This window comes from Cydia fagiglandana, chromosome Z (assembly GCF_963556715.1).
Source record: "Cydia fagiglandana chromosome Z, ilCydFagi1.1, whole genome shotgun sequence".
Classification (NCBI taxonomy): domain Eukaryota; kingdom Metazoa; phylum Arthropoda; class Insecta; order Lepidoptera; family Tortricidae; genus Cydia; species Cydia fagiglandana.
Window position 1 is genome coordinate 5,935,437 of NC_085959.1, and position 12,836 is coordinate 5,948,272.

Sequence of the window (12,836 nt, forward strand, 5' to 3'; positions counted from 1 at the left end):
AGTCTAAAATCGTTTGATATAACAGTAAAAGCGAGGTTTTATTAAGAAAAACGCTTAAGGCGGATAATTACATACACGTAACGTTACGTATAACGTATGTTGTTTAAATTTAATTTGATATAATTGTATTTATTCAAACAAGAAATACAAGTAATATAAACAAAAAAAAAACAATTAAAAACTACAATAAAGCTACAACTAAAATAAGTACTAAACTAAAATAACCTATAAATAAAAAACTGGCTCCAACTCTGTGCCTTGGGGCAGGGTGCCAAGAAGGCTGGCGGCATTGCCGCGCTGGACGGCAATACTAATACGTTGCGCAAGGTAGGAGCCAGCCCTCTTGTCACCCGTTGCCTCCACGAGGCGCTTCGCCAGCTCGGCAGAGCCCCACGGCCCTAGGGTTTCCACCCCAAACGGCTCAAACATGCAGCCATAATCAATGGCTGCATATTTGCGCCGCTTGAGGTGTTCAGCCGCGTTGGCGGCCGCACCAGCTCTATTATATGTATCTTAATGAAATTCATAGAAATACCTAATAATATCTGGAATTGTGGTAAGTACTTCGTTAAAGGGCAAATGTTACATTGCCGTTTCTCTAAGAAATTACGTGTTTGTTTAAAGACATATTTTTTTACCTGTCTACATTTTCCTCAAAAAACGTAATTTAATTAACACCAACATCAAATGATACCATATTTTCAATATTCAATTTTTTAATCAAGACAGAAATCCTATTTTCTTCATATTTAATACAGTAAAATTATACATTTTGCGTTTGCGTGAAATCCGGTAGTTCTGATTTTTTGCAGGCTTGTTTATGATGTTGGCCCAATGAATAATCCAAGTTTGTGACCTCGTCAAAAATCGAATAAACCGCATTTTTTTTTAGATTTGGGCGATTATAACCCTAAAGTACTAGTTTTTGATAGTAACTTCCTAGGGCGTTTTTAAAGTAGACTAAATTTGCTACAATAAGACACTAATAGAATTGTCTCTGTAGGTACATCTAATATTTTCCGAGATAAATCTTTTCAAAATTTTATAGTTTTACATCAGTTCTTAGCTATAATATAAGGGTTAGGTAGGTAATTTATATGGAATTCATCACCGCCACGTTCTACAAAATGTTTATTTTCCATTAAAAAATGTATGAGTGCCTATTTTGAAAAAACATTTGTATGGAAAATAAATATTTTGTAGAACGTGGTGGTGATGAATTCCATATAAATTACCTACCTAACCCTTATATTATAGCTAAGAGCTGATATAAAATTATAAAATTTTGAAAGGCTTTATCTCGGAAAATATTAGATGAACAAAGACAATTCTAGTGTCTTATTGTAGCAAATTTAGTCTACTTTAAAAACGTCCTAGGAAGTTACTACCAAAAACTAGTACTTTAGGGTTATGATCGCCCAAATCTAAAAAAAATTGCGGTTTATTCGATTTTTGACAAAGTTGCGTTCGGCGCTCGAGGTCACAAACTTGGATTATTCATTGGGCCAACATCATAAATATGCCTGCAAAAAATCAGAACTACCATTTGATTTGACGCAAATGAGCCAGGTTACAAAATTCGACACCGTTACTGGATTAATTTAGATTTAGTTATTATTTTTCATTTAATATAAAAGGCCTTTTCATTTAATATTTTAATAGTCAGGTTGTTTCTAGATACTGCCGTATTCGAACTTCAAGATATTCACAAGTGACGACACGTACTAGATCCATTCTAGATATTACGTTATAGTTTAGATATCAACTAGTTCTCTTTTGCAGCGCAATTTGGGGCAACCAATGTCACTTTTACGTTAGATAGAGTAAGATGTCTATTAGATGTGAATTGGATCTCTAAGTCATATCCTGTGGAAATCGTTCAAGAGTATCTCCAGAATAGCGCAAATGTCAAATTTGACAGGACTTATGGCGGTTGACGCTTATGCTATTATTAACGCCGCTCCAATATTATTGCGGCGCTATGCGACGTAAGCGCCGGCCGCCATAAGGTACCTTTTTCCGTGGAACGACACATATGAGCTCTGTCAAACTTTTTATGAAAATAATTTATGACATTCTTCATTCCTTTCCCACTATTCGGGTTACCAATACACGTACCACGAGTCACCGACAGTGCCAACTTGCCAACATGCACTGATATATTATTGATATTATACACTAACGTCTACGTTTTATTTTCTATACATCTCGCTCTCACTAATATGCGAGTACGAGCGAGATACATAGAAAGTATGTTACGTTCACTATAGCGTTTATGTCAGTGCCAAACTGCTGGTAAAGGTAAAAATTATTTTCATAATTTTCTTTTTGTGAAAATTTTTCGTAATTTATTCCGTGGACAATCAAACATTAGGTATTTAATTAAAAAGCGAAACGGTTAATTAAGGGTTTGTACAGGAAGGTATGAAAATTCATTAGCAGTTAATGGTTTCCCAATTTATTTTTAGAGTCTTCGGAAGGGTTTTTACTTTTCCTTTCCATTTTTAACTTAATTCAAAGGTTATTTAGTGAAGATAAGCAGTTGACCATTCAATATGATAGTGACATTTTAAGAAAGTTTGGCTAGTTTGAAGAGCTCCTGGAAAAAAATTATGTAATTTTTCATTGAGTCATACAACACCACACGTTATCGTAACTAAGAGGAACGGCTCGATTCGGGAAATAGAGACACACTAGATATGAAATAGTAAAGATATGTGACGTTCCACTGCAAAAGGTACCTCATGGCGGCTGGCGCCGCGATTCGGGAAATGAATAAGATATTCACTAGATATGAAATAGTGAAGATATGTGACGTTCCACAGAAAAAGGTACCTTATGGCGGCTGGCGCTTTCGTCGCAGAGCGCCGCAATAATATTGGAGCGGCGTTAATGATAGCGTAAGCGCCAACAACTGCCATAAGATACCTTTACCCGTGGGACGTCACATATCTTTACAATATCGTTTCTAGTTAATCTCTAATTCATTTCCCGAATCGCGCCAGGAGTTTGTTCGCACACACTCGTACGGTCAAATTATGGGAATAAAATGTACAGAACCACTACCACCAGTTTTGATATTGACAGACACGCTCGCGTCTAAGTAACTTACTTTCTATGCATCTCGCTCGTACTCGCATATTAGTACAAGCGAGATGTATATAAAAAGCAGAGCTCGGAACCGGTTTTTTTGAAATCCTAAAATAGCCCAATATTTTTAATTATTTTATGCTCTATACGTAGGACTGAATCATGTATTTAGGCAACAACTTCGTATTATTAGATTGACCCATTAAAAATTAAATAATAAACCAAAGAACGAAACAGAACGTAAAGATACCGGTAATTTTTGTATGAAGAAAAAACCGGTTCCGAGCCTTGATAGAAAGTAATTTACGTAGACGCGAGCATCTGTCAATGTCAAAACTGGTGGTCGCCGTATTACAGAATAGGGAACTTAATCTATTCACCACCTATTATCGAAATCTGACGAAAAACAAAATCGGCTCTTTAAGGAATAATCGCCTGCTAAGAAATTGTATAGCACTTGAACAAAAATCAATATATAATTTATACACATTAAGGTTCAATTTTCCTTTGACTATATACTGTTTTTTTTATTATTATTATAAACTGATCGGCGATTGGCTCTAGTCACACCTGATGGAAAGTGAAGACAGAGCCTAAGATGGAGCTCACCGGTTCAGTAATAGCTTATTCACTCTAGCTTTAAAGAGACCGAGGTCATATTTCTCAGGGATGGGAGCGCATTCCATTCCTTAGCCGTCCTTACCAAAAAAGACGAGGCAAATTGTTTTGTGCGGACAAATGGGATATTAACCACGAACGGGTGCATTCGCTCCCCGCGCCTGGACGTCCGATGATGGAAAGGAGAAGGTGGGATCAGGTCATGCAGCTCTTGAGCGCACTCTCCAGAATGTATCCGACAGAACACCGATAGACATGCGACTCGTCGGCGATGATCGAGGCTCTGTAACTTCGATTTGACAGCTGGGTCATCGCCTAAAAGTCTATGAGCCCGGCGCTATGTATCAAAAATTCTCAATAAAAACAATGGAAAATTTGACGGTGAATTGTAAAACATGTATCTTTTGTTTTGAAACGAAACAAAAATGGCCGACGCGAATTTCAAAGATCGAACAGCCATTGAAATGTGCGCGTATTGTCAGTATAATAGAGGCAGGTGAAGCTATGTATACGTAGATAGATACCTAAGCATAGATTATATGTAGATACACAAAGAGCTAACACCAATCGAAGATATTCAGTTAAGAAAAACTAAACGTTTGTTACCGCTACTTGTAACATCCCACTAACCGGAGTTAACCGGTTATACCGTTAACCTAATGTCAATTGTGCGCAATGTAATTGTGCTGGTAACCATGGTAACTCCAGCTTTAACCGGTTAACTCCGGGTTTATAAATGGTGGCCCTTAGGCAAACAAAATACTATCATAGATAGAGGCTTAACTACGTCTGTTATGATTAAACTGTAGTATTTATTTATTTTATGATTATTATAATGTAATGTTTACCCAGATTTGGTATTTAAAAATTACGCTATGTATTTTTCATGCCACTGTAAATTGTTGTATGGACTTGTAAAAGAGCCCTTGAGGCTTACTAGAGTTACCAGCTTCTGCAACGCCACCATTTTTGAAAATTTAAACTTTGTGAAAATGATTTTGAATATGATAAACTGAGCCATTAAATTTAAAATTTTGGAGTAAATGAGGCACATTTTACGGCACCTATTTCTAACCCAGTCCTCATCATGCACCGAGAGATACTTTTGGTTGCACCAAATAAGCCATCATTACCTGCCGGCCGGATGGTAATGAGAGATCATTACCGGGAGACTAATGCTCGAAAATCGGTGTAATTATTTTGCGATTTGCATTATATGCACGATCAGTTGGAAGTTTTAGGTAGGTATTTAGCCAATATTGCGACCAGCGATAAACTCTCGGGATAATGTAATAATCTTAAGTTATCCCATTATGCTATGATATGGACAGTGTAGTGATTAGAACGAAATCAAATAATTTGATAACTGGAACTTTTATTTATGCAAGCCACTCCGGCTTCGCACTGGTTAATGAATTATACACCTAAACCTTCCTCAAGAATCACTCTATTGATAGGTGAAAACCGCATGAAAATCCGTTCAGTAGTTTTTGAGTTTATCGCGAACATACAAACATACAAACAGACAGACGCTGCGGGGGACTTTGTTTTATAAGGTGCAGTGATTACACGTAGTGATAATACCTACTTATTTGGCCCATACAAAAGGCTAAAGGTAGTTGATGCATTCACGTAACACATACATGACACACGTAATATATCGTTTTCTAATAATTAATAAACGTCATATCTGTCTATCTAATAAGAGGGCCCCATTTATAGCTAGAAAATTTCGGTTGCACCAACATAAAACGATGATTACTTGACGGGTGGATGGTAATGAGGGGTAATTACAAGTTTACATGAATACTCCAAAATTGGTTTAATTGTTTGGCATCAATTTGTTTTATTCTCAATCTGTAGTCGTGGTTTAGAAAAGGTGAAAAAAATTAAGTTAGGTATTTTTCCGATATTTCAAACAAAATAATTAATCCCTTGCCTTGACCGCCCAAGACATCAACTAATGCGGTCGATTACAGAGTCACATTATGTATTATTCTATCATCCTTAGTGCATTCCGAAACGGGTTACCAATCTATTTATCTGATAGGGGCAGGCTCATGCACCGATAGATAATTTCAGTTGCACCAAATAAACGATCATTACCTGCTAAGTGCATCCTGGATGGTAATGACGGTCATTACCGAGCCGCGTGGATAGCCGGAAATTGGTTGAATTATTTTGCATCAATTTGATACACGGTTTAGTGCTTACTTACCAGATAATTGGCTGACTTTATAATATATGTGGTGTAAATATTGATACCTAGTTCGAGTTTTAAAGCTTTACGTGTCTCATCATCATGTACGTCAAAGTGTCATTCCGACAATATGATTAATAGACAATCTAGACATTGTAATGTCAGATGTTTTTGAGGTGATCCGTTCGTTGCTGGGATTATGATGAAAATCTTATTAGATGTGATATTTTTCAGTGGTTATTTGGTTGATTTCAATACTTTGTGGGTTTCTTTAAGTAGGTATACAACAACATTAGAAGTGATGATTATTGTGCGATTCCAGATACACTTAGTATATTTACCTATACCCTATCAAGTAAACAAGCACTTCTCGAAAAATTATACACGTATAATGGCTCCTCTACACGATGGGCCAGCGCCGGCCACTCCAATGGACGCAGCCATGCGGTAGAATGAGATAGCAATATCACTTGCTCCCTCTAACGCATAAATGAGGGCCTTAGAGTGGCCGGCGTTGGCCCATCGTGTAGAGGAGCCATTAGGATGAATACACTAACATTTTTTTTTTCAACAGGAGGCGCTCCGCGGGCGCCGCTGCGCGTCTTTGCGCGGCGCGCCCCGTGACGACTCCGGGCGCTCGACGCCGGCGCTTGCGCACCGCTCGTCCCCCTCCCCCGCGGGCACGCCCGCCCCCAAGAAATCCAACTGGGAAGTGATCGAACACTTCTCGAAGACCAAGAAGAGTCCTACTGCGGTAAGTAAATTCAACCTTAAATATAAGTAAATTCCCTAGGGAGTTATAGCTTTATTGTCCCAATCCATAACACCATCGATCCATAACTGCATGGAATAAGATCTTTTTCGAGCAAGTGTGACGAAAATAATAGTTCAATAGTGATTTCAGGGTTGCTCTTTTAGTAAAAGTTGCTCACAGTACTTAGTGAGTAGGTACAGTCGTGAATTTATATATTGTATTACCTAATGGCTCCTCTACACGATGGGCCAGCGCCGGCCACTCCAAGGGACGCATTTATGCGTTAGAGGGAGCAAGTGATATTGCTATCTCATTCTACCGCATGGCTGCGTCCCTTGGAGTGGCCAGCGCTAGCCCATCGTGTAGAGGAGCCATAAAACATTACACCGCGTATTCCTAATAAGGCACCCTTATTGAGAATAGTGTCCAATATCACTTCCCGCCCAAGATATATATAGGCCCTCTATTAGTTATCACGTCCAGTTGCCCGTGATTCTGTTATCTCTCAAATTCTGACATTGGCATGGATTACATAACACATAGTCACACACACACGAACCCGCCGCAAAAGGCCGCTCCCATACAACCGTGTTACGCTCCCATTTTAAAATGATTACACTACATTACATGAATCTTGGCAAGAACATTGGAGTAACATATCCATGTCTATGTCAGACACTAAACATTGTTATTTATACAGAGAAAATAAAATAAATAAAAATATGTGTGCTGTTTTCCATGTGTTGTGCTATATAGTTAATGTGCTAAAACCACCACACTGGCGCAACTGTCGCAGAACCGGTTTAAAAATATAAACCGGTATAATTCAACAAGGGACAAGACGGCCGGCCGGCGGTGTGCAGCGTTACACCGTAGGAATAAACCGGTTTTTATTGTTCAAAACAGGTTAATCTGAAAAGCACTTCATGAAATCCCCTAAAAACCGTATTAAAAACAACGATTTTACGTACGAAAACCGGAATGAAAAGGTTTTTACGCCAAATGCATGAATCCAAACCTATGGAAAAACCGGTTTCCGAACCTTGTTAGCACACACAGCCCACAGGGTAGTGATTAATACCAGCTCCGAAGGGTCAATATGTCATCCTCTAGTGCTAAGATAAATCGCCTAAGTGTCTTTTGTCCCTCGAGCTAGGGGCGATGTCCCAGATTAAGTAAAAATAAAGAAAAACTCGCGCGCCTTAAGATGTTGATGTCAATTGCCAACTTTAGCCAATCTTCTCCGAAACCGCGGGGACAACACCGTCCTCGAAACGTCGGAGGTAAATTTTGAACTTAATTTTACGCGATTAAGTCCCGTCGTTGTGATAAATAATGAAGAAAGATTTTAACTGGACTTCGCTTCGTTTCGTTGCGGATTTTCAGTGGTACTAATTTATTTTACTTGCAAGGAGACTCCTTGATATAGTCGCACCAATAAAAGTTTGCAGCGGATTTTATAGCCCACGCAGCGTAAGTGATATTTATACGTCATTATTTCATAGGAGTTTGACGTTTAAAATGACACTTGCACGGCGTGGGCTATCAAAATCGCTGCAGACTTTTTACGGTCTGACTCTAACAGATGTTGAAATTGTTCGAATGTCACTTATGTAAACAAGAAGAATTGATTGCGCAATTAGCAAAAATGGACAAAACAAGATTTTACCGCAAAAATGCCAAAAAAACCATAGATGCTAGAAAAATATTTTAATGCAATTAAACATTTACATAGATAGATAAGATAACGAAGGATTGCGTAGTATGTCAATAAAGATTATTTGAGATGAGTCGTTGACATGACCGGTAGGTACTTACTGACATTTTATTTGACTGTGTATACATACTCGTAGGTACAGTCACCTGCAATAATATGTTACTCTTCGAAGGCTGCAAAAATATGTGACACGCTCTTATGGCTCTACGAATAAGATCGTGTCAGATATTTTTGCGGCCTTCGTTGTGTAACATATTATTGCAGGTGACTGTACATGACGTACGCACGTTATTGCCTTATGTATTAAGCTGCTTATAACAAAATTATCTCAAGGCAAAATGGAATCTTGTCAGGTTTTACTTCAGTAGGTAGATAAACTTGTTAAAATTTGAATGTCACGAATAACAGAATTACATGAAGTATGGAATGAAGTGTCATCGTGACAGTTGGTGATTTTTTCTTTTATCTGGCGGCTCTAAATTTGAGTATAAATGGCCAAGCGAGCGAGATGTACTTGAGTTAGACCAAGAAAGGTCTGCAGCGATTTTGATAGCCCACGCAGTGCAAGTGTTATTTACACATCATAATTTCATAGAGGGGAGGCCTTTGCCCTGCAGTGGGACACCAAGTAGGCTAGAAAAAAAAATCATAGAAGTTTGACGTTTAAAATGACACTTGCACTGCGTGGACTATCAAAATTGCTGCAGAATTTTCTTGGTCTGACTCTACACTGTTAAATTATCCAGAACTACATACGCATATAATAAAATAGACAACCATTCTTATTTATTATTAATTTATTACACCGTTATACGTTTACTTTTCATGAACCATTTATGACAGTAAAAGTGACATTCCATTTCCAACTGCAGCTGCAATACTGTTCATTTTACTATGGAAACGCGTCGCTGTCACTGTCAATTTCCATAGTAAAATTAACAGTATTGCAGTTGGAAATGGAATGTCACTCTAAGAAAGCAATAGAACTAACTAATTGACTTGATAGCCCGATCTACAAATCAATAGCCAATTCCTATTGTTGCATAAGAGTTGCATATCTGTCTTATATTATGTAATCTTTGTTCAAGGGTCTATTATCCTTTGTATAGCGTGTGTCAATAAGGCATCGTATTCGAGTGATATATCACTTTGAACTGATATCTAGAGAAGCCTCTCCTAACCAATAGTGACCCTTTAAACGAGCAATTATTGTATATGTATTTATATATATCGGTGATCTCGGAATCGGCTCTAACAACTTCGATGAAATTAGGTATATCGGGGTTTCCGGAGGCGGAGAAGCGCTGATGGCCTAGCGGTGAGAGCGTGCGACTTGCAATCTGGAGGTCGCGGGTTCAAACCCCGGCTCGTACCAATGAGTTTTTCGGAACTTATGTACGAAATATCATTTGATATTTACCAGTCGCTTTTCGGTGAAGGAAAACATCGTGAGGAAACCGGACTAATCCCAATAAGACCTAGTTTACCCTCTGGGTTGAAAGGTCAGATGGCAGTCGCTTTCGTAAAAACTAATGCCTACGTCAAATCATGGGATTAGTTGTCAAGCGGACCCCAGGCTCTCATGAGCCGTGACGAAATGCCGGGATAACGCGAGGAAGAAGAAGGGGTTTCCGGAGGCGATAAATTGATCTAGCTAGGTCTGTACGGCTACCACCAGTTTTGACATTGACAGATACGCTCGCGTCTACGTAAATTACTTTTTACATCTCGTTTGCACTAATACGCGAGTGCGAGCGTGATGCATAGAAAGTAAGTTACTTAGACGCGAGCGTATCTGTCAATGTCAAAAGTGGTGGTAGTGGTTGTTATCTCTAGAGAAACGCGCATTTATGAGTTTCTTAAGGCCCCAGTACACAATGGGCCATTGCCGGCCACTCCATGGGACGCCCCAGCAAACATTTTTGGTCAATATTCCGAAAAAGGCACCTATTTTAGGTCGCACAATTTAGGGGATCAAAATGAGGCACGTCGAATCGACGTCGTGGGCACGTCGAGTCGACATAAATGGGGAAAAAACGCACGTGCCGGCGACGTATTTATTGACGGTAAATTAGTGATTACAACCATTAGGTCAACACTAGGTCATGTTTCCGACGTGGATTCGACGTCGCCACGACGTGCTGCGTAGTAGAAATGTACTAATTTGGTAATCTTTACCACCTTTAGACGTGATGGTGACATATTTTTATCCATATAATTACTATGTGAGGCAATATTTAGATGAGACGCGATGAAGAGAAAAAGAGACACAAACATTACGCTTATATATTATTTTCACTCAGAAACAAATGTCTAACAAGAAAACAACTCGAAGTTGTGCAATGATAATGGCGGCCACTAAGTCATGTAAAATAATTTAGGCCGATTACGCAGATGAAGAACGGTGAAATCTAGTGCGCAGAAAATTTTTTCGTGCAGTATGTTAGGTTTACATACTAAACTATCGATGGGCTTTTGAAATATTCAAGTTTTCAACATTTTATAAAATCAAAATGCATATATTTGCTTGTAATTGAGTGTTGTAATTGAATATTTGTGTGTGTGAATGTATTGACTCGATCAAAAATATTGTTTTATTTTGAATATTAGCACAATGAAGTACCGTGTGATGGCACCATTAAAGATATAAAGCAACTTAAATTATGCAATTTATATTTAGCATCTTGGTATAATGAAAGAAAATGGCGGCACAACCTTATGGTATCGATAGTATTTTACAAGTGTTTTTAACTATATGGTCGCAATTTGGTATCTATTTTAAGTAACATTTACCTAAAATTAGTAGCTAAATCGACATAAAATCAACGACCTAAAGGTCTCCGTATAAGAAATAATTACGTTGCAAATACAACTAAAATGTCTTATTAGTACATTTGACCTATTGGTCAAACTTTGAAGTTAATTTTACCTAATGTTTCGACTTATTTTCAACCATTAAGTCCCTGACTTCATGGTCCCCGTATAAGAAATAATTACGTCGCATATACACCTAAAATGCCTTATTAGTACATTTGACCTATTGGTCAGGGTTCGAAGTTATTATACCTAATATTTCGACCGATTTTCAACCAATAAGTCCCTGACTTCATGGTCTCCGTATAAGAAATAATTACGTCGCATATACACCTAAAATGCCTTATTAGTACATTTGACCTATTGGTCAGGGTTCGAAGTTAATTTTACCTAATAAATCGACCGATTTTCAACCAATAAGTCCCTGACTTCATGGTCTCCGTATAAGAAATAATTACGTCGCAAATACACCTAAAATGCCTTATTAGTACATTTGACCTATTGGTCAAGGTTCGAAGTTAATTTTACCTAATAATTCGACTTATTTTCAACCATTAAGTCCGTGACTTCATGGTGTATTTATGAAGTGAAATTTACGTTTTATTGTCCCTATATTTTGACTTGAAAGTAAAAGTGTACAATACGTAACATTATTGGTGACTTAGGACGTAATTTTTACTTAAATTGGTAAAACCTTCTTCGAGCCTAGGAAAAAATACTTAAAATGTTTGCTGGGGCATTTATGCGTTAGAGGGAGCAAGTGATATTGCTATCTCATTCTACCGCATGGCTGCCTCCCTTGGAGTGGCCGGCGATGGCCCATTGTGTACTGGGGTCTTTACATGAATCTAGGATATACCTGGATCTGGCATGAGTGGTGGGGGTAACTGACAGAACGAGATAGTCTTATGTATCTTTCAGTAGGAGTAGCAGAGAAAGCGGTATTATTGCTTGTCCTTGTCACAGTCTCACTTTTTGTTTGTTCCCCACCTTTTTATTAGTATGGAGAATGGTGGGCAACAAATGAATTCGACCAATCACAGTGTCGCATTTGCGTATGTTTTGTCCCTCACGGAGGCACGCGTATACCACTTCTATGCGATCCTACCTTCTATGGTTTCTTATATGTCTTCCGAGCAAAGCTCGGTCTCCCACATATTATACATTCAATATAATAGAAGCCAATCAAATTAGATTTTCTCGTAGGATTAATTCCCAGCAAGCTGGTAATCGTTTTAATATCTTCATTTGGTCCTAAATGCGTGTAATCCGAGTTTGCTTTATCCCAGCAATTGTGAATAAAGTCTTGCTCTTTTTTAGTTTTTGCTTGTAGATCAAAAACGGTAAGTTCAATAGACAATTAGTTTTTATCATGATGAAAAATGATATTCTGAGAATCCGTAACGTACTTTAATACCGGGTGTGGCCTGTAATATGAGCAAAAAAATAAGTTCAAAAACTAAAACCCGACTACTGCAAATCGCGCTCTAAAAAGTATGAAACAAGATAGAATTCTTAAAAAATAGTAAATTATATTACTTTGTATTTTTATATAAAAAAAATGGTAACATTTATAATATTTCCTGCTTGATAATTTCAGATAAGAATTCTATCTTGTTTCATACTTTTTAGAGCGCGATTTG

The 12,836-nt window shown here is 38.0% G+C and overlaps 1 protein-coding gene across 1 annotated transcript in view; it reads left to right on the plus strand.

Moving 5' to 3' along the window:
- Positions 1–12,836, plus strand: part of LOC134679274 (adenylate cyclase type 5-like) — a 367,970-nt gene that overhangs the window by 86,450 nt on the left and 268,684 nt on the right. Inside the window, exon 3 of the mRNA XM_063538168.1 lies at positions 6,483–6,662. Within this exon, the coding sequence (XP_063394238.1) occupies positions 6,483–6,662 (180 nt within the window). The remainder of the gene's footprint in view (positions 1–6,482; positions 6,663–12,836) is intronic.